Source organism: Amia ocellicauda, chromosome 12 (assembly GCF_036373705.1).
Source record: "Amia ocellicauda isolate fAmiCal2 chromosome 12, fAmiCal2.hap1, whole genome shotgun sequence".
Classification (NCBI taxonomy): Eukaryota; Metazoa; Chordata; class Actinopteri; order Amiiformes; family Amiidae; genus Amia; species Amia ocellicauda.
In genome coordinates this window covers 31,442,079-31,468,000 of record NC_089861.1, presented here as the reverse complement: position 1 = coordinate 31,468,000, position 25,922 = coordinate 31,442,079, and the positions used below count along the sequence as shown (strand labels likewise).

The window sequence follows — 25,922 nt, the reverse complement described above, 5'->3', positions numbered from 1 at the left end:
GCTAAAGCTAGCACCAAACCCAAAGCAACTGTTATTTTCCCACTCAACACCAGTGCCTGTGTTCATAAAGCATCTAAAAGCGATAAATTGGTCCCAAGTGCCTGAAATATCTGAAAGTGACTTCATTTTGGACCTACGTTTACTCTTAGGAGTAAAAGCTATTTATAAAAATTCTTTAGAATGAAAAGTACTCTTAACTGACCAATATTTAGGAGACCTCATTTGGTACCCTAACTAGTTGGGAGATGGCAGAAATGAGAAGATGGTGTCAGCGCACCTTCCATGGGAAAAAAAAAAAGAAAGGTGTTACAGCGCTGTGATGAAAAGTTATTGCAGGGATATAGATTGGACAGGAATTGAATATTCATGGTTACTGAACTAGTCAGAAATGCAGTTTCTTCCACCACTATCAGAAATGCAGCACTGTCAGCAGAGGTAAAGGTGGTGACAATGTAGTGATGTCTGGCCACAGGAAAATGCAACAATGTAGCAGTGGTGATTTTGGACCATCATCACAGCCTTCATTAACCACAATTTTCCATCACACCATAATGGCATTAACAGCATGTTTATTGATTTCCCCACTACTGCGCAAATACCCCTAAAACAACAGCATTCATAAACAATGATTATGCCTGTATAATCAATGCTAGCCTGTATCTATCAACTATTTTTTTACGGAAATTAAAGTACATAAAAAATTTAAGTACAAAGCATATTCATAATAAACTGTACTGTACTTTCAATACAGAAAAAGTGTCTGAAACAGTGAATCGGTGTAAAACCCTTGATGATTATACCCCAGTGTTTCCACCTGTGGATAATTTCCTATGTACAACGGAAGGATAAATAGTGTTAAATGTAAGATGTTTAAAATATATTTCATGATTGTGATTATGAATGTGAAATTAATCTAGCATTTTAATTTGATGTAGTGCCTTAATGTTAACATCCTTGCAATGAGGGAATGAGCGGAAACAGTTATTCTGTGTCAAATTATAAACAAATAAAAGGTTGAGTTAGCTTAACATATCCATATGGTATTCTTTAAGCTATTGCTTATCTATTTGTGATCTCATGTTATTTTCTTCTCCAAAATGAAGAAAATACATCACAGTGACTCATATTCTAACCTAAATTGTCATGAAAATATGCTAAATGTTTTCCCTAGGATTGGATCCTAATGCCAGCTAAAAATTTACTTATAAAACTAACTTTTAGAGTGATTCCTAGGAGTAATTCTGAGATGTGTTATGCATACGGGCCCTGGTCTCAGAGCATGAGGACCACTATAGCAGAGGAGTCATTAGCAAGCACATAAGCTGAACCAGTAGCTGGGCTGTCCAGTGGCAAGAGTCCACATATGCTCCTTTTTGAAATGGCTGGCTATTTAACAAGTGGAGAATGAGAAAGAATCAGGAAGATGAGAGGCATCACATGGTAGGATTATAATCATTCTGGTAGGGATGCATGGTCTAAGGCTTAAAATCAATAATTTATATACTTATATCTTCACTTAAATGCCCTTCACTTGCTACCCTAAATACTCTTTGGGAACAAGATCTTGAAACAGACATATCAGACATATCAAAAGTCAAATTATCAAAAAGAATGGGGGGAGAAAAGAAAAAGGGGAGCAAACAGAAACGTTTTGAAATGCTATGTAAACATAAAGTCCTCCTCTGAACACTGCGACCACAAGGGAACATGTAGGTCTGTGTATATCCCCTGTGTATTGTCATGCTAGGACCTAAAGGGGACCTGTTTAGAACATGCAATGTCCTAGAGAGACTGTTACTTCAGGGACCTAAATGTTCCCTAAAATTCCCAAGACGTTCCATGTTAGCTGAGAGACTCTCCCACACACACATCATGCATGCATAGACCCACACACACACACAGACACTGAGACACAGACACTTGGACTCACACATACAGAGCCAAAGATACTCAAACAAATACAAACGCAGACTTCAGGACGCTGCTCTAATTTTCAATGCTTTATTGAAGCTCAGACTGAAAGACAAATTAAAGGAAACTTGGGTGATGGTATACATATACTTTAAAAAAATTATTTGTATTTAATATTTATTTATTCAAAACAAAAGAAAGCTGTGGGGTCTCTGCTGGCTGTGAGCTCTCAGCTGCAGTCCTGGATCCGGTTGTCTTGGGTGATGACCCACAGATGACCCAGATCAAAAGAGACATGCTTGCTCTTCCCGCACTCGCTCAGCTGCGTCCAGCCGGTGCCTGCAGGGTTACTGCTGGTGATACCATCCCTAAGAGGGGGTGCAGGGTAGCGGGGAAGAGCGAGGTAGAGACAGGTTGAGGGAGAAAGTGAGAGAGAAAGAATACCAATTAAATACCAATAAGATTAATATTAACAATAATAATAATCATAATAATAATCATAATTGCTATGCAAGTAGTTTAAAATCCAGCTGTATAAATAGGTAATTGTATGTTAAAATAATGTGATATATTGTAACAATTATCAGTCACTGTGGATAAGGGCATTTGCTAAAACATAAAAATATAAAAAACCTGCAGTAGACGTCCCCGGCAGCATTGACCCCGTACACACTGCCCTCGCTGCCCACCTCTATCATGGACAATTTCCCATCCACCTGCTGCCAATCCCCTGTCCCCTGGCACTGCTGTGGAGTCACTCCCATCCTCACGAAGATGTCTTCAGTGGCGTTCACCCCCCAGCAGCCCAGGGGTCCACAGCTGTAGTACTTGAGAGCCCCCTGGAGGCCCTGCCAGGGGAAGGGGGAACCAGGGCCCTTGTACCCCACTGTGGCTTCCTGGCCAAGGCAGAAGATGTTGTCTGCAGTGTTGACCCCGGCCACGAACTGGACACCACCAGCATCAATCTGCTTCAGCTGACCTGAGGGAGGAGAGGGAGATGGGAGGACACAACATTTTGAATACAAAAATCTGTATCACTGCATCCTGCCCCTCTCCCATCCCCTCTACCCTCCCGCCCACCACCTGCCCCTCTCCCTTTTCCCCTCCCTTCCCCACAACCTCCCTCTCCCTCTCTCTGCCTCTCACCTGGCACCTGTACCCAGTTGGCATCCACCAGCTTAAAGATGGCGTTGGCACTGTTAATGCCCCAGATGCCCGAGGGCCCAACCGTGACATGCTTGAGCGCCCCGGGCAGCTGAGTCCAGGTCCCCCCATACAGGGTGAAGATGGCATCGGCTGTATCAGTGCCAAAAACCTGCCCTGCACTGACATCAATCTGCCGCAGTTGCCCTGCAACCTCCCTGCACTGCAAACCTGAGCAGAAAGAGACGGAGGGAGGAAAGGTAATGGGGAAGAGTGAGGGAGAGTGAGGGGGAGGGTGATAGGGTGGGTGATGGGAAGAAGAGAGAGGGGCAGGGAAGGTGATGGGGGAGTAGGGGAGAGGGAGAGGGAGAGGGAGAGTGAATGAGGAAAGTCAAAGTTACGCAACATACGCAACCATGTATAGTGAGACACAGATACAATGAAGGACACATAGACAGAGAGACAGATACACAAACACATCATGTCCAGTGAGATACAGACAATGAATGGTATAGTCACAAACACACAGATGTAAATACACACATTGGTTCATGAAACACACAGAAACAAAGACATACAAATTGACAACACTGTCAGAAACACCAGATACATGTAATCAACACATTGTCTTGTATTTTTTGGGTAGACACTCCTAACACTGTAATGCTCAAGCAGATTATGCTGTTATATAAATAAATGATATAAAAATTTTAGTTTCTTACATTCTTAAAAGTTGAGCAGTACAGACTATATGCACATTGGAGTCACAGTTCACTGCAAGTTAAATAATTAATCCTAATCAGATAATAGTGTATTATAGAGGAGCCAAGATTTGTGTTTTAGCATCACTCCAGCTACTGCTACTGCTACTGCTACTGTTTATCTACTGCTATCACAATGGCTACTGGAACTGCTACTGATACTGCTACTACCCATTCCCCTCCATACTATTCTGTAATATTATTAGAGATATTATTATTATTATTATTATTATTATTATTATTATTATTATTATTGTTGTTGTTGTTGTTGTTGTTGTTGTTGTTGAAGCCTCTTACCCTGACTGCCAGACAGCAGGAGCTGCACCAGCACTGCAATCACACAGGCTCTCATCACTGCACTCTGTCTCTGTGTCTCCATGTCACTGTTTCCCTGCGTCCTTATGTCTGCCACTGAGACCCCAGCCTGTTTACTGCATGCACACACACACACACACACACACACACACACACACACACTTCTTCTATACAACAACTGCACATGGCACACATGGCAACTCCCTTAGCAAACATAGGAATTGGATGAAAGGCATGCTTGCCTACTGGCACCCTGCCAAGTGACTTCAGAGTAAATAAAAAATCACATCATAATGATAATTCTGTGACTTACACCACTGCCCTTAACACTGCTTAGTGTGTGGAGGTCAGAGCTCCCCCCGGGACTCAAACCAAATGTCATGAAAGGTGCCTTATTCTCGCTATTTTATTTTTCTTTATTTTGCACTCATGGCTTTATTTTCATTGATTTACATATTATTGTGTCACAGAGGTTGACGAATGTTGAGAAGAGCTTAATTGATTAAGATGTGTGTGTGTGAGTGTGCTAGTTTTTTTGTTATTTTTCTTTTGTGGTAGGTCTGAGCAAAATTGCCAAAAATATCGTATCACTGTATTTTTCACATTTTCTTTTTTCACATTTCACTTTTTTTGTTTGTTTGATTTTTACAACAAAAAGTATATTTTAGTATAGTATATAAAGTATATTTAGAATATTTTATGACCATAGAATGGCAAAAATAAATGTTTTAATGGTCATTTTATAATGTTAGTATGCAAATGTAATAGGACACAATTGACATTGACTAAAGTTGTACTATTTGTTGAACTTTTATTCAACACTGAGCCATTTACAAATAAACTTGCAAATTATGTTTTGCTGTTCTATGTCAGTTATCTTGAAACCAAACCATGTCCATACTATCAAGGATGTTGCACCTTTCTTAGGGACAAATTCACTGGGGTCACTCTCCTCTGTCTTGTCTTCATTCGTTGTGCATTTCACAGTGCTTCACTTTTTCCACATTTTGTTATGTTTACAGCCTTATTCCAAAATTGATAAAATTAATTATTTTCCTCAAAATTCTACAAACAATACCCCATAATGACAACATGAAAGAAGTTTGTATGAAATCTTTGCAAATGTATTAAAAATAAAAAAAGTACATGGACATAAGTATTCACAGCCTTTGCTCAACACTTTGTTGAAGCACCTTTGGCACGAATTACAGCCTCAAGTCTTTTTGAGTATGATGCTACAAGCTTGGCACACCTATTTTTGGGCAGTTTCTCATATTCTTCTTTGCAGGACCTCTCAAGCTCCATCAGGTTGGATGGGGAGCGTCGGTACACAGCCATTTTCAGATCTCTCCAGAGATGTTCAATTGGGCTCAAGTCTGGGCTCTGGCTGGGCCACTCAAGGACATTCACAGAGTTGTCCTGTAGCCACTCCTTTGTTATCTTGGCTGTGTGCTTAGGGTTGTTGTCCTGTTGGAAGATTAACCTTCGCCCCAGTTCGAGGTCCAGAGCACTCTGGAGCAGGTTTTCATCAAGGATGTCTCTGTACATTGCTGCATTCATCTTTCCCTCGATCCTGACTAGTCTCCCAGTTCCTGCTGCTGAAAAACATACCCACAGCATGATGCTGCCATCACCATGCTTCACTGTAGGGATGGTATTGGCCAGGTGATGAGCGGTGCCTGGTTTCCTCCAGAAATGACGCTTGCCATTCAGGCCAAAGAGTTCAATCTTTGTTTCATCAGACCAGAGAATTTTGTTCTTCAGGTGTCTTTTGGCCAACTCCAGATGGGCTGTCATGTGCCTTTTACTGAGGAGTGGCTTCCGTCTGGCCACTCTACCATACAGGCCTGATTGGTGGAGTCCTGCAGAGATGGTTGTTCTTCTGGAAGTTTCTCCTCTCTCCACAGAGACACGCTGGAGCTCTGTCAGAGTGACCATCGGGTTCTTGGTCACCTCCCTGACTAAGGCCCTTCTCCCCCGATTGCTCAGTTTGGCCGGGCGGCCAGCTCTAGGATGTTATGGATGTTGGAGGCCAATGTGCTCATTGGGACCTTCAATGCTGCAGACATTTCTCTGTACCCTTCCCCGGATCTGTGCCTCGATACAATCCTGTCCCAGAGGTCTACAGACAATTCCTTGGACTTCATGGCTTGGTTTGTGCTCTAACATGCACTGTTAACTGTGGGACCTTATATAGACAGGTGTGTGCCTTTCCAAATCATGTCCAATCAACTGAATTTACCACAGGTGGACTCCAATCAAGTTGTAGAAACATCTCAAGGATGATCAGTGGAAACAGGATGCAAGTGAGCTCAATTTTGAGTGTCATGGCAAAGGCTGTGAATACTTATGTACATGTGCTTTTTTTTGTTTTTTATTTTTAATAAATTTGCAAAGATTTCAAACAAACTTCTTTCACGTTGTCATTATGGGGTATTGTTTGTAGTATTTTGTGGGACATAATGAATTTAATCCATTTTGGAATAAGGCTGTAACATAACAAAATGTGGAAAAAGTGAAGCGCTGTGAATAATTTCCGGATGCACTGTAAACCCGCAATACACATATAATTTATTCCTAAACAAGGGTCATGTTTGTGAAGTGCAGTTCTGCACAGAAATTCAGAAAAGCTTGTTCTTGGAGTGTTTCTGCATGATGCCACAAAGCCCCGCCCACAGAAATGTGTGCAGAATTGCCACAGCCAAGCGCAGCTCCATAAATGTTCTGCGAGAATGAGCTGTAGCTGTGAGACAAGAGACAATGTAGAAATCAAGAGGGACATGTTAAGCATAATGAAAACTACTGCTGTCCCTTAGTTAGCAGTGGCGAACATCAAAATTTATCATTATCCTCACTATTTGTGGAGACGACTTCACCCCGGCCCCTGACATCATTGGTTCTTTGGTTCCAGACCACCAGGTTTTTGGTGCCAGAAAAAGCGGCTCCGTGCCAGTTTTTTTGTGGTGGAAAAAGCGGAAACGGTTCCAGATTAGGCACCAGCTCCGAACCAGCACGGACACCTGTGGCTAGAGCAAAAACATATCACAATTCAGAGATACATCAGAAAAATTGATTTATAAATGGTACTTACAAGCTTACCTTATAGGTAGAGCTATAACATATAATGCAGTGTTCTTATAGTATATGTAATTAAATAGCATTATAAGATGTTTAATAGCAGCAAATAAATGGCATGGCAGATTATGATAATAGATTGATGTCAGGGTGAAAATGTCATGTTATCATACCTTTTATTAAGTACGTTATTAAATATAATGTGTTATAGCAAAAACAAAAAGTCTAGTAATATGGTTATAATTTGTAAAAAATAATTATATAACAATTAATAACTTAATAACATATTAATAGATTGTTTATAATGGACACTTAAAATAAAGTGTTACTCAACTCTGGACTAATGAAAAATGGAAAGCAATGGATTGACATTAACTATTAGACTGGATAGTATCCTTGGATCACTTCGTTATTAATGGACATCAAACGAGCACGATGGGTTTAATGGCCTCCTCGCGTTTGTAAACTTTCTTATGTTCTATTGATTTATATATTGAATTTAAAATGTTGATTAGCTTGGCATACTGTGCAATATGGATGCACATCTCTCAGTAAAAAATAACCATCAAATATTCTGCCAAGCCATAGTATAAATAGTATTTTATATTGGAAAATGTATAAAAGGAAATCTGGGGGAGCCAGTTTGAATGGGCCTGATGCAGCTGATTAAATTAATAATAGTATTGTTATCTATGATTTACAGGTGCTATGCTTAAGTTTGTCAGTAGAATACTGGATCATCAGCCAGTACAAGCACAGACTCAGCTGATCCACATACAGCCCCAGATATTAAAAGCAATTTGGAGGGTGTGTTCTTTGTGACCCATCCCGTATGATTTGTTGATTGTGTATAATAAACTGTTTTATAACTGACTGGTGTTTCTGTGGTGTGTATCTGGGATTGTCTGCTAGACCTGTGTGGGGAGAGTAAGAGATGGGTTTAGTGAGTCCCTTCCCCCTCACTTTAAAGTAAATGGGGAGTGGTATAGTCGTGGTTACTGGTAGTTGCCTCTCGCTGTCAGTGCCACATATACCTTGTTGACCTTTGCCTGATGAATCTAATTTGCTCAGTCTGTATACATGCAATTATTTCTAATGCTAGTATTCATTTAAAACATTATATAGGTATTATAAAACCCTTTCTTCAACTTTCCAATACAGGGTCTTGAAGCTGTAAGTAATGAAGAGGGGAAATGGAGATGCAGAGCTGGCAGTGTCTGTGAGACTGGTCTCTGTCCTACAATCTGTCCTGCTTGTCCTACAGAGCCTCTCTTATCTGAAATGACACTCAACACACCCAACGCAGCAACACCCCGAGACAGCAGGTCCTTAACAATAAAGCATTGGTATATAGTAGTATACTAGCATTAGTAATTTACCCATGCACATTAACAAGTAATGCCCCGTTTCCACTGGCTAAGCGTCTGGACGCCTCCGTGTTTTGTGGACGGTTAACTATCTGGTGCTAAACGTGTCCGTAAGCGTCCGTCCCCACTGAGGACATGATTCGCTTTCAGAATTGCAGGTGTGCGCTTGACTTGAGACACAGGGAGGAGATCAGAGACATTGTCCGAAGAAATAATCTCAAGTGCCGAGTGCGATCACGAAGAAATCTTAGTTTTATTAGCAGCATGGAGTGAAATCCACGTACAGAAACAATGACTGCTTACAGGTAATATCCCAGTGTATTAAAAACGTGAAATTCACAGGACCGGTGTAGTGCCGTGACTAGTTAAAAATAAACTGAAGGATAATAATTGGATTGGTAGCAGCCGATGTTATTAATATTGTATGAACAGCTGGCCGGTGTTTCAGGCTGTGTTGTGTGAATGGTGTGCAGGACAATCCGCAGAGATAATCGGTATGAAGGCGAACACGATTCAGTTAACATGTGCCCATTTACAAGATAAATTAATGAATAAATAAATACAGCAGATCTGGGTTTCCCTCTAAAACATAAGGACTGGTTTAATAAATGCGTCCATACACGCCATGACTGAGACGCGCACACATTAGTTAAATTAAACCTGCTGTATTGTAGCTGGATGCGTGTGTATTTTGTTCCAACCATAACTTGCCCGGGTTAAGGACGTCTGTTAAGTAAATGAAAAATAATACGGCAAATAGTATCGTTTGCAGTTACAAATCTGTAGTAAGAGTAATACATTAAGGGAGTCACGCTGTGCCGTTTAAAATACTAGCACAAATGATGATAATAATAACAATACATATTTGCTATTTAGTATTATTGTTGCACATGGAAACGTATTCTTATGGGGACGTGTGTGTCTGAATATAATGTTGTCTATACACGTTTAGCTCTTCCTAACATCTCTTAACAGAAACGCTGTTACGCTATTACGATGTTTAAAATAATGTAAAGCACAAATAAAACAGACACAAAAGTCCTCTCCACGTCAGGCTGTATCGCTCGTAGTGTTGTTCTCTGTCTCTGTTTTTAAAACGAAACAAACCAAACCCACAGTCGCTGCTCCTCACATCAGAGGGACGGACTTCACAGCGGCCTGGTTTTGCAAAAAAAAAGAAAAAGCTCTGGGACGCGTCTGAGGACGGAAGTGTCTGGCACGGCATGCCACGACACTGACGCTTAAGCCAGTGGAACCGAGGCAATACAGTCTGAATTATACCTAGTCACAATGACATGTCGCTGAATTCAAGAACTAGTGGCATGCTTTTTTAGTTGACAAGGGCTAGAGTTTTAAATAGTTTTCTAGTCTTTCATGTTTTCTTCTTGTAAGTATGTGTGTTTGTTCAGCTCTTGTGTTTTATATCATACACAAAGAGTATGGAACAAACTCCCCAGCCATGTTGTTCAAACTGACTGTTTAAATTCTTGACTGTGTCTCACATGTACCAACTTTTAAAATCTCAATTTGACTTCCTAGTAAAAGTTACAATGTGAGGGGAATTTAACCAAAGATGAAGAACTGTCTATTTTTAATTAAATCTTAATCATTTTTGCCATTATAAATAAGTTGAATAGCTAATCTGAGCGCATTGACACTTGTCTTTACAGAAAACTAAGTTGAATACCTATAATGTCCACATAACAGAAATATTTACACAGAAATGTTTCCTTATGAGATAGAGAAGTAAAGGCTTAAAGGTGATAATAAAAATAAATAAATGTGTCAATACTGGGCTCTTAAAGGGAACTGTATAGAAACAACTAATTTGTGGTAAAAAGTAATGTGTCACGGGATGCGGGACATGGGAACCCAGACAGGCCAGTCAAAGGTTGGGCAAAAGGGTTCGTCAAGGTCACAAACAAGGTTCAGGCGATCAGGCAAACAGAGTCAGAGGAGGTCCGAGGTCACGGGCAAGGCAAAAAAGTTTTCAGGAATAATCAAGGCACAGGTAACTACTGCTCAGAGTGTAGTAATACTAACAAAACTTCACGAAGTGTGAGAGTTAATGTGGGGTTTAAATGTGGAGCAGGGGGAAGCAAAAAACCAAGTGGGAGGTCAAGAGTGAATGGGAGCAGAGGGTTATTGAACAAAAGCACAAGGTATTCTGGAATGTTGAGTGAATGATTGCTGGGGAATGTGAGGGTAAGGAAGGGTGATGGCGACATCTAGTGGGGAAAGGTGGGTTGGAGGCGTGCTGGATACTACCCGTGACATCATGAAACCCTGTCCGATTACATATTCCTTCTTTAATTGTTCTTTGTAGTGGTCCCAAAGTCAGACAGTGATAGCAAGGCTTCAAAAACAGGGACATTTATTGTCTTACGGTCAAAAAGCCAGAGCAAAACCAGTGTAGTCATTGCCAACACACTGACTACATTTTAGACAAAAATAAAACAAATACAAATCCTCAAAACAGGACAACAAACAGGCAAGTGTTAACCACCACACAGCTCTCTCCTAGTGACTTCCTTGACCCAGCTCTTATACTGTTTTGAGCTGTGCCCTACCCCCTAGCCCCAACCATTAGAGAATAGGGGTGACAAAAGAAACATTAAAAACATACATCCCTAAACATATATTTCCAAAATAGGTTTACATCAAAAGACCAAACATATACTCAAGGTGCATGATTTTAAAAATCAAACTATAAACAAAGTAAATAAACACTAACCAATAGGATGAACCCCCTCCCATGTCAGCGATAAGGTCTCTAAAGTCTCTTCCCAAGATGGCCTCTGTAACCTTCCCTTACTTTCCCCAGGATGGCCACTCCACAACAGAGGGATGGGCCTACTCCACCATATTCATTTTAGCTTTCTCTCTGGTTTAGTGTCCTGGAAAAGGACAGCACATACTTATCAGACTGGGTGAGCCCTGAACACGGCTATCAGTAGAAAGCGATGGCTACACTCTAGATAAAACCCTACAACCAGGGATGGCCATATTAACCCTACGACAAACCCTAGTTTATGCAGTCCTACAAACACAGTACACAGAGTGTTTGTTTTTTACTAAAAATGTTTTTATTTTAAACAGCCCTATACTTTCTCACTCTATAATGATAGATGTACATTAAGAAAAAAAAAACATTCCTTGATGTTGTGGTATTGCATGAGCATTTCTCCTCTGTCCTATGTATTATATCTGCTTAGAAATGTTCAGTCCTGATCATTTATACAATCTAATTCTTAAACATGACCTATTTATCTAAATTGTGTATATATGGATTACCTTTAAATATATGCATATTGTCGTGTTTGTGCAGTTTAAGGGTCTTGGAGGTGAGGTTGAATTACATCCACATGACAAAGTATCCAGTTTAACTCTTTATTAATTAACGTCAAGATAACACACCAATACCTGGTGGAGTAGAACATGGGGTGACGCTCTTCCCACATTATGCTAAATACGTAACCTTCCATTGGCTAACTACCAGGTAGGTTCCACATAATAACATGCACCAAACCCGTGTAACAATATCTTACTGTCTGTCTGTCGCAATGGAATTAGTAATTTGTAGAATAAATTTACCATGCTACATTTACTATGCTGTCTTGTAATCTTAATCTGTATTGCAGTTTGGGGTGTACAGTATTTCACCCTATTCAAACAAAACACGAATTCAGTTATGAAATCTTCAGATGACCATTTTTTGTTTTAAAACAACATAAACAACTTGAAATCTTTTTTAAGAACATGTAAACGTAAACATGTTTATACTGGTTTACCTACAAAGAGATATATGTTTGGCACATGTATTCTTCTAGCATATGTAAACCTAACAAAGAAACATAAAATTACATGATGCTACAACATGATGTACATAGAACTTTAAGCGATATTACACTATGGTTTTGTGTACAAATAATGAATGGTAATGTTAGCACCGAAGGCATTTTAAGGATGCCTTGATAGTTGAATGTGTGATAGTTGAATTAAAGAAACTGAAACTTTTAAGGCAATTATTTCTGTCTCTGTGAAGTGTAATATTTCAGGGCTAGCCTTGTCCCTCTGTATGTATGGCTTCCTGTAGGAGATTTCTAGGGTGGCCCTGAAGTGCAAAACACAAATGCAAAAAGAAAACCTCAACTGCAATGTCAGAAAGTCCATTTAGCTTGTGATGTCACCCTCTAGTGTTCACATTTGTTATAACATTTAGTTCATGCCATTTCTAGAAATTTCCTTAGGTAGCTATTTTTCTCCTGTAAACAACAAACCTCCTTTCCTTGCTGTTTTTCTACACAATGTGGAGATGTAAGTTTCTGATTCTGTTTATGATTAATTCAGGATGATTTATATAATATTAAGATCAACATTTAACTGTATTTTTCATGTTTATAGTGAATGTAGCGCTGCAGTTGTTATTAACTAAGTTAATGCTGTCATCTCTGTGTATGCAAACATATTACTGATGCAGATCTTATTGTAAAAATATATATTTCTGTTTATTTACAGACCACGGTCAATTAACAAAGGCAATTTACAGGAATTTGCAAGGAGAATTAATAAACATCCAGTTTGTTTTGTTTCTCAAGTCCAGTCTTCTGATAGTGACTCCTGTCCTCAGGCACCTGTTTACTTTACCTTACGAACTGGTTTACCTGCACCTACAGTGAGGGAAAAAAGTATTTGATCCCCTGCTGATTTTGTATGTTTGCCCACTGACAAAGAAATGATCAGTCTATAAGTTTAATGGTAGGTGTATTTAAACAGTGAGAGACAGAATAACAACAAAAAAATCCAGAAAAATGCATTTACAAAAAGTTATACATTGATTTGCATGTTAATGAGTGAAATAAGTATTTGACCCCTTCGACTTAGTACTTGGTGGCAGATGCCTTGTTGGCAATCACAGAGGTCAGACATTTCTTGTAGTTGGCCACCAGGTTTGCACACATCTCAGGAGGGATTTTGTCCCACTCCTCTTTGTAGATCCTCTCCAAGTCATTAAGGTTTCAAGGCTGACGTTTGGCAACTCGAACCTTCAGCTCCCTCCACAGATTTTCTATGGGATTAAGGTCTGGAGGCTGGCTAGGCCACTCCAGGACCTTAATGTGCTTCTTCTTGAGCCACTCCTTTGTTGCCTTGGCTGTGTGTTTTGGGTTATTGTCATGCTGGAATACCATCCACGATCCATTTTCAATGCCCTGGCTGAGGGAAGGAGGTTCTCACCCAAGATTTGACGGTACATGGCCCCATCCATTGTCCCTTTGATGCGGTGCAGTTGTCCTGTCCCCTTAGCAGAAAGACACCCACAAAGCATAATGTTTCCACCTCCATGTTTGACGGTGGTGATGGTGTTCTTGGGGTCATTCCTCCTCCTCCAAATACGGCGAGTTGAGTTGATGCCAAATAGCTCGATTTTGGTCTCATCTGACCACAACACTTTCACCCAGTTCTCCTCTGAATCATTCAGATGTTCATTGGCAAACTTCAGACGGGCCTGTACATGTGCTTTCTTGAGCAGGGGGACCTTGCGGGCGCTGCAGGATTTCAGTCCTTCACGGCGTAGTGTGTTACCAATTGTTTTCTTGGTGACTATGGTCCCAGCTGCCTTGAGATCATTAACAAGATCCTCCCGTGTAGTTCTGGGCTGATTCCTCACCGTTCTCATGATCATTGAAACTCCACGAGGTGAGATCTTGCATGGAGCCCCAGACCGAGGGAGACTGACAGTTATTTTGTGTTTCTTCCATTTGTGAATAATTGCACCAACTGTTGTCACCTTCTCACCAAGCTGCTTGGTGATGGTCTTGTAGCCCATTCCAGCCTTGTGTAGGTCTACAATCTTGTCCCTGACATCCTTGGAGAGTTTGGAATCTGATTGATTGATTGCTTCTGTGGACAGGTGTCTTTTATAAAGGTAATGAGCTAATCTCAGTTTGTTACCTGTATAAAAGACACCTGGGAGCCAGAAATCTTGCTGATTGATAGGGGATCAAATACTTATTTTATATACTTATTCATTAACATGCAAATCAATTTATAACTTTTTTGAAATGAGTTTTTCTGGATTTTTTTGTTGTTATTCTGTCTCTCACTGTTAAAATACACCTACCATTAAAATTATAGACTGATCATTTATTTGTCAGTGGGCAAACGTACAAAATCAGCAGGGGATCAAATACTTTTTTTTCATGATATATATATATACACTCACCTAAAGGATTATTAGGAACACCATACTAATATTGTGTTTGACCCCCTTTCGCCTTCAGAACTGCCTTAATTCTACGTGGCATTGATTCAACAAGGTGCTGAAAGCATTCTTTAGAAATGTTGGCCCATATTGATAGGATAGCATCTTGCAGTTGATGGAGATTTGTGGGATGCACATCCAGGGCACAAAGCTCCCGTTCCACCACATCCCAAAGATGCTCTATTGGGTTGAGATCTGGTGACTGTGGGGGCCAGTTTAGTACAGTGAACTCATTGTCATGTTCAAGAAACCAATTTGAAATGATTCGACCTTTGTGACATGGTGCATTATCCTGCTGGAAGTAGCCATCAGAGGATGGGTACATGGTGGTCATAAAGGGATGGACATGGTCAGAAACAATGCTCAGGTAGGCCGTGGCATTTAAACGATGCCCAGTTGGCACTAAGGGGCCTAAAGTGTGCCAAGAAAACATCCCCCACACCATTACACCACCACCACCAGCCTGCACAGTGGTAACAAGGCATGATGGATCCATGTTCTCATTCTGTTTACGCCAATTTCTGACTCTACCATCTGAATGTCTCAACAGAAATCGAGACTCATCAGACCAGGCAACATTTTTCCAGTCTTCAACTGTCCAATTTTGGTGAGCTTGTGCAAATTGTAGCCTCTTTTTCCTATTTGTAGTGGAGATGAGTGGTACCTGGTGGGGTCTTCTGCTGTTGTAGCCCATCCGCCTCAAGGTTGTACGTGTTGTGGCTTCACAAATGCTTTGCTGCATACCTCGGTTGTAACGAGTGGTTATTTCAGTCAAAGTTGCTCTTCTATCATTTTGAATCTTGAACCATTCTCCTCTGACCTCTAGCATCAACAAGGCATTTTCGCCCACAGGACTGCCGCATACTGGATGTTTTTCCCTTTTCACACCATTCTTTGTAAACCCTAGAAATGGTTGTGCGTGAAAATCCCAGTAACTGAGCAGATTGTGAAATACTCAGACCGCCCGTCTGGCACCAACAACCATGCCACGCTCAAAATTGCTTAAATCACCTTTCTTTCCCATTCAGACATTCAGTTTGGAGTTCAGGAGATTGTCTTGACCAGGACCACACCCCTAAATGCATTGAAGCAACTGCCATGTGATTGGTTGGTTAGATAATTGCATTAATGAGAAATTGAACAGGTGTTCCTAATAATCCTTTAGGTGAGTGTATATATCATGTCTTCACACACTATCGGAATTAATCGGGAATTACAGTTTTTCTCGATTGCTTAAACACATTTGTCCACTCTGACACCACATTTTCAAAACAGTTAACACACAGGCTAAAACGGAAGCTCACTGGCTAAAATGACTAAATTTTGTTAGCAAAATGCTCTAACACTCACAAAACATTAAAAACATGCAACAAAAGCAAATATTTCCATCAAACACCACAACTTGTGGTGAAATTAATATATTATTTCAATCAATCATTACACAATTGACAACAAAATACAAAATACAGCTATCAATATGAAATATGATACTTTTCAAACTCAGAAATTCTGAATAATGCAAAAAAAGCAACCAAAGGAAATATATCGGTGGAAATATGAAAAAAACGAAATATTGAAATACTCAGAACTTCACATTTAGTCCATTCGTTCCTGACGATAATGCCACAGGTTCTCATCAACATCGCATTGGATGTTTTCCCTTGCAATGCACCGAGGGAAATGCCTCCTTGCATGGCATATCCATCCCTGGCAGTCCTCTGCACCTATTGCCAGGCAACCAGCATTCATTGCCTCCAGGAGGGACATCTGCTCATATGGCCAGTGATCATACACCTTCCATCTCCAAGCAGAGAAGAACTCCTCAATTGGGTTCAGAAATGGAAAGAATGCAGGGAGGAATTGTATCATCATACGGGGCTGTGCCGCAAACCATTCATTCACAAGGCGAGAGTGGTGGAAGGCAACATTGTCCCAAATGATGATATACAGAGTCATGCCAGGCCTCAAAAGCCTCTCTTCGGGTGGAACCAGTCTTTCATTCAGTGCATCAAGAAATGTGATGAGGCGTTCTGTATTGTATGGGCCGATAGTTGGTATGTGGCAAAGGACACTGTAACAGTGGCCCTCTACCCAATGATGTTCCTCCCACGTCTCCTCACTTTACAGAGGTTAAAGCCAGCTTCATCCACATAAATGAATTTGTGATGTGCCCCTTCAGCTTCAAGCTCCATTATTCTCTAAGAAAAAAAGCAAATTCATAAAGCAAATTATTCCAGTTGCATGTAACTGTATGGTATAACAAGCCATTACAATAACAAATCCGTACCTGTACATACTGGAATCTTGCCTCCTTCATGATGTCAGAGTTTCTTTGGAATGGAACTCTGTACAGCTGCTTCATTCGGACATGGTTTCGTTTAAGGACTCTATCAATAGTTGCCAAACTCACACTGTTGATATTTCTGAATGCTCTCAGCTCTGCAATTACTGCTGCCTGGATTTCACGCAGTCTGATTGCATTGTTTGCCACGACCATATCTACAATGGCAGCCTCCTGTTCAACACTAAAGATCGTTCCTCTGCCACCTGTGTGTGGTAGTGTGTGGATTCTATAAAGTAAAAGCAAAAAGCATGTCAAAATTGACATTATGACAGTCACATACTGTAAATGGGATTGATAAAAAATCTGCATTACTGTAGACAGTTTGTTCTGCCAAAAGGGCAATACAGTAAAGCTGAAAGACACAGTGGTGTACAGTAACATTGTGACTTACCTGTTCTCATTCCGAAAAAGCCTGACAATAGATGCCACAGTGCTCCGACTCAGAATGGGCTAGACCCTTTTCCAGCCTCTCCAAAGGACAAGCCATGATTGATGACATGGTCAATAATTGTTGCCTTCTTGCTGCGCCTCCTCCACCATGCATGCAAACTCCTCTTCCTCGGGCCCCTCTGCCATGGCCTCTTACTCTCCTTCCATGCCTTTGGCCTCTTTGATCCATGCTTGCAAATAGCAACACAGAGGTGGCATTTTTTAGAGATGGATGAGGACTGATTGCTGATAGAAGAGTTGGGCAAATGAGTTTCACACAGGTGCATTAGAGATTCATAATTATGCAAGCACTTTCTATCAGCTGTGAATAGATGTTTTCCTTTTGTTCAACACAGTTAATCCAATAGAGTTTGGGGTCTTTCAATGAGATCTGTGGTAACTATTTTGACAAAGGGTGTGAAAAATGTGTGAAACAAATGAAAAAGTGTTAAGACATTTGCAAGAGAAGACTTCTGCTGTGCTAAGAATGTGATGATGAAGATCAAGTCGACCCCAGTTTCATTAAGCGTGTCTTAGCAAATGAGAAAAACTGTAATGCCCATTATTGTAAAGTGCTACCGGGTATATTGATAGTTGTAGTTAGTATTTATTGGGCCATTGTGTAAGGATTGATAGAAAGAACTTTCTGTGAGATGACGAATTGTGCTGTTTTGGTAGGCTTCTTTGATTTTGTGACATGTATTCAATGTTTTGGGATGTCTTAGTGCAATTTGCATCATTTTGATGGAGGCAGATGATTTTGTGTCATGTATTTAATGTTTTGAGAGTCATAGTGCATTTTGCAAACAAAATGTGTCATTTTGGACAATGTTTTTCAGTTTGGGGTTGTGTGTTAATTGTTTTGAAAAAGTGAATTCTGTTTGGACAAATGTGCTCAAGCAATCGAGAAAAACTGTAAGATCAAGAGATGCAGAGAGATACATTGAGACACAGACTGAGACAAAGAGATGCACTGAGAGACAGAGAGACACAGAGACAGACTTATAGAGAGGCCCAGAAAATGTAGTACACTGACTGTAAGTACAGTTACTTTAATCAGTCTCTCTCATTCTTTCTCTATCTCTCTCTCTGTCTCTGCACCTCTTCTCTGTGCCCCAGGTGGTGCTGTGGGTGGGCAGGAACAACCATGGGCACACCCCCATATCAGATTGCTGGGGGCATCAGCACTATCCTCCACCTCATCACTAACTGTCCCGTGCACACATCCTCCTTCTGGGGAGTCTTCTGCCCAGTGGGAAGCACCCTAACCTGGTACATGTTTGTAACACCCAGGTCAACGCAATGGTCCAGGCGGCACTACTGTCATTGCCCCGCACCTCCTACCTGGACGTGTACTACAACGTGGTCCACTTCAACAGCACCATTTCCCACCAGGACCTGTACACCACACCCACCTACCGTCTTGTCAGCCACTGCACAGAGCCATCACTGCCCTGCTGGAGCAGCCTACACTGCCTGACATTGATACTGACTGACTGACACACTGACATGACTGATACATTATACAGATTGACTGACTGAGACAGTGAATGACTTGTATTCTGACTGACTGATATTCTGACTGTCTAAACAGGTCTATTGATTTGGAAGGAGGACTGACTGACCGACTCAGAAGCAACTAAATGCCAACATTGTCCCAAAATGTAACACTAAACCAGACAGACAGACAGACAGACAGACAAGCCTACAGTCTTATAGATCATTAACATGTATTTAAAACCATGTATTATGTATTTAAAACCAACACTAATATAATCAAAATAAATGCATTTGACCAAATCAACTTTTTTATGCTCTAAAAAACTGTAAAGTTTTTTGATTTCTCTTATTTATTATTATAATTAATATAATAAATGTGTTATACTGCAGACACACAGATGCACAAATAAATGCACATACACTCACAGAGACAAACACACAACATGCACAGATGCTATCAGACACAAATACACAGAAAGCACACGCACACAGACTCTGAGAGGTTACTGTATTTTTCAATGCTTTATTGAAGCTCAGAGTGGAAGACAGGAACCTTTTGTGGCTGAATATATTTATATTTTTTAATATATTTATATTTGCTTCAAACACAAACCAGGCCACCCTTGGGGCCCTTGGACAGTTTTAGGTGAGACTTCTTGGGGTAATTCTTGGTCCAGGTGGGGTCTATTTTGGCTGTGAACGCTTAGCTGCAGTCCAGGATCCGGTTGTCTTGGGTGATGACCCACAGATGACCCAGGTCAAAGGACACGTGCTTGCTCTTCCCGCACATGCTCATAAAGGTCCAGCCAGTGCCCGCAGGGTTACTGGTGGTGATCCCATCTCTGAGAAGGGGTGGGGGGGGGGGGGGGTGGGGAGGGGGTAGAGAAAGGTAGAGACAGGGTGAGGGAGAAAGTATGAGAGAGAGAGTGTTAGAATTGTAATAAATAGTGTAAACTGAAGTAAGATCCCAATAGTAGTAAAGAACGACATAGTAATAACATCAAGGACAACAATAACATGAATTAAACCATGATTCAACAATAATGTGACAATAACCCCAATAGTAATAGTCATAATAAAATAAATAACTCCAATAGTAATATTGACATAGTATTGACTCCGTTATTAATATTAACTACTGTAATTGCATTTATAGCAATAATACCACCAACAGTAACACTAATAATAAAACCCTTATAATACCTGTAGTAAAAATACAATAATACATATAATAATATTGATTATAATAGTAATGATTACACCAGTAGTTTAATATTAGTAAATTAGTAGAATAGTATAATAAATATTAATACTTAATGTCATGTTATTATTATTATTATTATTATTATTATTGTTTTGTTATTGTAATAATAATAATAATAATAATAATAATAATAATAATAATAATAACTCACATTTTTTAAATTATAATCATAGTAATAACAGGAATATCACTCAGTAATATCTCACCTGCGGAAGACGTCCCCAGCAGCGTTGACCCCGTACACACTGCCCTCGCTGCCCACCTCTATCATGGACAGTTTCCCATCCACCTGCTGCCAATTCCCTGTCCCCTGGCACTGCTGTGGAGACACCCCCTTCCTCAGGTAGATGTTGTCGGCAGTGTTCACCCCCCAGCAGCCATGAGGCCCACAGCTGTAGTACTTGAGACTCCCTGGGAGGCCCTGCCAAGGGGTGGGGGAGCCAACGCCCCTGTACCCCACTGTGGCCTGCTGGCCCAGGCAGTAGATGCCGTCCCCACTGTTGACCCCGGACACAAACTGGTCACCCCCAGCATCGATCTGCTTCAGCTGACCTGAGGGATGAGAGAGCAGGGTGAGGGGAAGAGAGGGAAAGGGAGATGGGGAAGTGGGGTGATGAGGGAGGAGGGGAGCGGGAGAGGGAGAGGGAGAAGAGATGGGAGAGGGGAGAGGGATTAGGGGAGAGAGGGAGGTCAATACAAAAATCCATTCACACCCTACCTCTTTCCATGGCACCCCCCCCCCACTCCCTCTCACCCCTCTCCTTCCATTCTGCCCCACCCTCCTCTTCCCTCTCCCTCTCTCTGCACTCACCTGGCACCTGTACCCAGTTGGCGCCCACCAGCTTGAAGATGGCGTTGGCGCTGTCAACTCCCCAGACGCCCGAGGGCCCGACTGTGACATGCTTGAGTGCCCCGGGCAGCTGAGTCCAGGTCCCCCCATACAGGGTGAAGATAGTGTCATACTGCGTGGTGCCGAACACCTGCCCTGCACTGGCATCAATCTGTCGCAGCTGCCCGGGCACCTGCCTGCACTGCATGGCTGAGCAGAGGGATGGGGGGGGGGAGAGGGAGGGTGATAAGGGAAGAAGGTGAGGAAGAGATGGGGAATGTGAGAGGGGGGAGGGTGATTGTGAGAGAAGAAGAGTGGGGGTTTGGGAGAGGTGGGGAGGGGAGGGGGGTAGAGGGCATGACAATGAGCAAGAGGGAAAGAGTGGGTGAGAGGAGGATGAGAGAGAGGGTTAATATAGACATTTTAACTGACAAGACAGACTGTAAATTAAAGTATATTAATATAGTTTTGTCTTGAGATATGCAAGAATTGCGTTCCTTGAAAACAGAGTATCATACAATTTGGGGAGCATCATCACACAGCAAACAATGCAAATGCGATGACATGCATTACTCAGACACCATATTTTAAACACCTCTATTACACATGAGGTAAAAAAAAAAATCTGTTAACACTAATTTATACAATAACAACATAATATTCAGTTAATATAGATATAAAGCACTATCAAATAAAAAGACACTGAAAATGTTAAATTGAAAACAAGGACAATCTTAATAATTAAGAACTATCCCTGCTACCAGGCCAATGCGAATTCAAGAGGAAGCCAGAGGCGAAGATGTTGCTTCACAAAGGCAAAGCTCAGAGTGGACTGGCTGGAGTCAAAGTTATATATTAAAATGTATTTAATCAACTTACTCTTTGCAGGAATTGCTCAAATGTATTTATGCTCTTTAAATGTGAAGAAGCTTGTTGTAGTTTAATATTAGATTTATTACAATGCTTTAGTAAAATAATCTCTTTCCAGCTCCATTCACTCTGGAATGGTCTCATGTAAACATTGAAAACAAACGTGGTCATGTATATACGAGAATGGCATGCATTTTGAAATTGACTCTCCTGCTTGGATGTCCATTCATGAATTACAAAATTACATCCCAGACAATATCAAGGGATTACACTGAAAGAGGGAGAGAGAGAGACATACAAATATAACACACCCCATGTCCAGTGAGTCACACACTCACAGATGCAAGTGCACACACTGGCTCATGAAACACACAGAAACACAAAAACACACATTGACAACAGTGTCAGAAACACCAGGTACATCTAATCAACACCCCCCTCTCTCTCTCTCTCACACACACACACACACACACACACAATTAAAATTTAAATAGGTGTTAATGGCTTGACAAGGTATATGTTTCCAAAGCTTTTATATATCAGAATGGAAATAATAATAATAATAATAATAATAATAATAATAATAATAATAATAATAATAATAATAATAATAATAATAATAATAATTTTAAAAATACATACATACATACATACATACATACATACAGACATACATACATACAGACATACATACATACATAAAATCTAAACAAATAAGAAGTAAAGAACAGTACACAATAACTTCCTCTTTCCTCAAATCAACTGTGACAGTCGAGTGGTGTCCTGCAGGTTTGTGTCCACACATTGTCAGACTGGTCTCTACACACTGTCCCTCAGGCTGTGGCAGGTGGACATGTACTGGGCTGCTATGGCAGCAGTGTGCTCTTTGTCTCCCAGCAGGACGGGAGGGGTTTAGATATCCAGAAGGAGACTAAATGTTAGGTTTTTGGTTTTCACATTTGGGGAAGTAGGTCTCCCTGATATTTTTGTATTCAGGGCAGGAGAGCAGGAAGTGCAGCTCTATTTCAACCTCTCTCAGATCACAGTGACCACAGTCCTTCTCTCTCATCCTCTCTGTCCCTTTCTCTCTCTCTCTCTCATTTTGTTTTCTACCAGTTCTCTGTTTCTACCAATTCACTGTAGAATAAAAAAATAAAATAATAATAACATAAATAAATATTAAAATTACAAATGAACAGATAATTGCAGTTGTAGTTATCTGACACAGTTACATGAGAACTTAATAAACATGTAACAGTAGTAAAAGGAAAAAAATAAAGAATTCAGTCTGGTGCCATTTGGAAAGGATTTGTTCTGGAAAGATTTATGTTAGCTTTTTCTTTTTTCTTGTTTTAGTTTGTTTTTATGTTTCTAAAATCCCTTCAGGACAAATCGAGAACCCAATACTTTTTAATTACATACACCCACACCCATACACACATACACACATATATGTATATGTGTGTGTGTTTTAGTTTTTGTAAACTTTCTTAGAAGTTGCACAGTCAGAGTATACGCACATTGGACTCACAGTTAAATAAATAATACTAATCAGATAACAGTGTATTATAGGGGAGCCAAGATTTGAGATTTTAGGGTCACTTCTCTCCCACATCCTCCCCCGGTTGCAGCACTGCAGCACCACTTACCAAGACCATGTACTACTGCTCCTGTTACTACTGCTGCTACTGTAATTACTACTGCTGCTACTGCTGCTATTGCTGCTACTTCCACTTCAACTCCCACTGTCCATTCCTCTGCATACTCATCTGTATTATTATTATTATTATTATTATTATTATTATTATTATTATTATTATTATTATTATTGTTGTTGTTGTTGTTGTTGTTGTTGTTGTTGTTATTGTTGAAGCGTCTTACCCTGACTGCCAGACAGCAGGAGCTGCAACAGCACTGCAATCACACAGGCTCTCATCACTGCTCTGTCTCCGTGTCTCTGTGTCTCTGTGTCCCTGTTTCCTTGTGTCTCCCTCTGTACTGAGACCCCAGCCTGTTTATGACAGACACACACACACACTACTTATATACAACACCTGCACATGGCACATATGGCAACTCCCTTACCAAACACAGGAACTGTTTGAGAGGCATGCTTGCCTGCTGGCACCCCACCCCGTGACTCCTGATTAAATAAGAAATCACATCATAGTTAGAAAAATATGTGAAAATATCTGAGAACAAACCAAAATATGTGACCTAATTGAAAGAGTGAAAATGTTAAAATGGAAACGGGCCAGACACACTGCAAGAGCAGATCAAAGATGGACAAAGGAAGCTATTGAATGGATCCCAAGAGATGAAAGAAGACTTAGAAGATGACATAAAAGATGAAAAAATTAGATCATAAACCTAAGAAATCATAAGAAAAGAGAAGCTGTAGATAGTAGATAGAAGCAAGTGGAAACATCTTGGGGATGCCTTCATCCAGCAGTATATATATACAGTACTGTGTAAAAGTTTTAGGCAGGTGTGAATGCTGTAAAGTAAAAAAAGGAAAAACAATCATTAACTGAAACAAAAACAGCTGTGTAGGAGGAATAAGACTGGGTGAGGAACAGCCAAACTCAGCTAACAAGATGAGGTTGCTGAAGCCAGTTTACTGTCAAAAGTCATACACCATGGCAAGAATGAGCACAGCAACAAAACACAAGGTAGTTACACTGCATCAGCAAGGTCTCTCCCAGGCAGAAATTTCAAGGCAGACAGGAGATTCCAGATGTGCTGTCCAAGCTCTTTTGAAGAAGCACAAAGAAACGGGCAACGTTGAGGACTGTAGACGTAGTGGAAACTTACTGCAGCACATGAAAGACACATCATGCTTACTTCCCTTCACAATCGGAAGATGTTCAGCAGTGCCATCAGTTCAGAATTGGCAGAAAACAGTGGGACCCTGCGCCATTGGCCACTGCGCGCATCACTCAGAACAGGTCCCTTCCCACTTCCTGTTCTATAAAACATGACATCAGCGCAGGTTCGTCTAGCAGAAGCAGTAAAATCCGTGACCCGGCTGCCCAACCGGAGCCACGATGTGTCGTAAGAGATCTCACCCACATGAGGTGCTCCTCCACCGGCTTGCGCCCGCACTACAGCCCGCATCTGCGAAGGAGGTCGGGCTCAGCTGACAGGGAGCGCAATGAGGCCATCCTCGCTCTCAACAGCAGGATGGACCAAATCTGTGCTCTCCTGGCCACACAGGCAGCGCAAGCAGCACAAGCAGCGCAACAGGTGCTGCCCCCCCCACACCATAAGGGTAGTCTGTCTGCCCCATCCCAGGAGGAGGGCAGCAGATGGGCCACCTGGGAGGGGGACCACCTGTCTCTGGGTCCTCACAAGGACTCAGTGCTCAAGGCGGAGCTCATGGTGGAGGAGCTGGTTGCTTCCACCCATCCTCCTCCGTTGAGCGTGGACGACCCCTCCTGCTCCCACGGGACAGGACATGGAGTTCTGGGCAGTCATCCAGAGGGATGTGGAGTCTCTCCAGCTCCCCTGGCCCTCTGATCCTGCCCCGCCGCGCTCCATGTTTGAGAGGGGTCAGCACACGCAAATCCACCTGTCTCTGTGGCTTGCTGTGGCTTGCTGGATTTTCCCCATGTGAATTCCACCATAGCCGCACTCGTCTCCCTACCTCCGCTGTCCGTGGAGCCACGCGACCTAGCCTGTCCCAACAATCAGTGTCGCGTCACGGAGACGCTGCTCCGGAGGGCATATGAGGCAGGAGCCCAAGCAGCTTGCCTCTGAAATACTGAAAGCCTGCTGGCCTTGTACTTGGCTCAGCTGGTGGAGCCCTCGCAGCAACATGGCGCATCACCCACCCCGTCCCCTATCTCGGAG

General features: G+C 41.4%; 2 protein-coding genes across 3 annotated transcripts; both read right to left on the bottom strand.

Moving 5' to 3' along the window:
• Positions 1-2,014: 2,014 nt before the first annotated feature.
• Positions 2,015-4,195, bottom strand: LOC136764143 (fish-egg lectin-like). Of its 2 annotated transcripts, none has more exons than XM_066717954.1 (4): positions 4,113-4,195; positions 3,058-3,285; positions 2,545-2,890; positions 2,015-2,279 (listed from the first exon to the last, which is right to left on the bottom strand). In XM_066717954.1, exons 1-4 carry the CDS (start codon positions 4,192-4,194, stop codon positions 2,141-2,143), a joined length of 795 nt encoding a protein of 264 aa, XP_066574051.1. In that variant the 5' UTR covers position 4,195; the 3' UTR covers positions 2,015-2,140. The 2 variants fall into 2 exon arrangements, with proteins under 2 accessions (XP_066574051.1, XP_066574052.1); XM_066717955.1 differs by having other exon boundaries at positions 2,173-2,279; positions 2,601-2,890.
• A 15,415-nt stretch (positions 4,196-19,610) lies between these two features.
• On the bottom strand, positions 19,611-24,087 carry LOC136764933 (fish-egg lectin). Its single transcript, XM_066719321.1, has 4 exons — positions 23,952-24,087; positions 21,183-21,410; positions 20,578-20,923; positions 19,611-19,949 (listed from the first exon to the last, which is right to left on the bottom strand). The coding sequence occupies exons 1-4, from the start codon at positions 24,004-24,006 to the stop codon at positions 19,811-19,813; spliced, it is 768 nt and encodes a 255-aa protein (XP_066575418.1). The 5' UTR covers positions 24,007-24,087; the 3' UTR covers positions 19,611-19,810.
• Between the last annotated feature and the right edge of the window lie 1,835 nt (positions 24,088-25,922).

Bases quoted from the DNA above. Each gene is read 5' to 3' on its own strand.
- LOC136764143 (XM_066717954.1), bottom strand. From the start codon at position 4,194: ATGGAGACACAGAGACAGAGTGCAGTGATGAGAGCCTGTGTGATTGCA. The intron at 3,286-4,112 runs GTAAGAGGCTTC...CTTTCTGCTCAG, and splicing joins CCTGCTGTCTGGCAGTCAGG to GTTTGCAGTGCAGGGAGGTT. The intron at 2,891-3,057 runs GTGAGAGGCAGA...CTCCTCCCTCAG, and splicing joins CAACTGGGTACAGGTGCCAG to GTCAGCTGAAGCAGATTGAT.
- LOC136764933 (XM_066719321.1), bottom strand. From the start codon at position 24,006: ATGAGAGCCTGTGTGATTGCAGTGCTGTTGCAGCTCCTGCTGTCTGGC. The intron at 21,411-23,951 runs GTAAGACGCTTC...CCCTCTGCTCAG, and splicing joins CCTGCTGTCTGGCAGTCAGG to CCATGCAGTGCAGGCAGGTG. The intron at 20,924-21,182 runs GTGAGTGCAGAG...CTCATCCCTCAG, and splicing joins CAACTGGGTACAGGTGCCAG to GTCAGCTGAAGCAGATCGAT.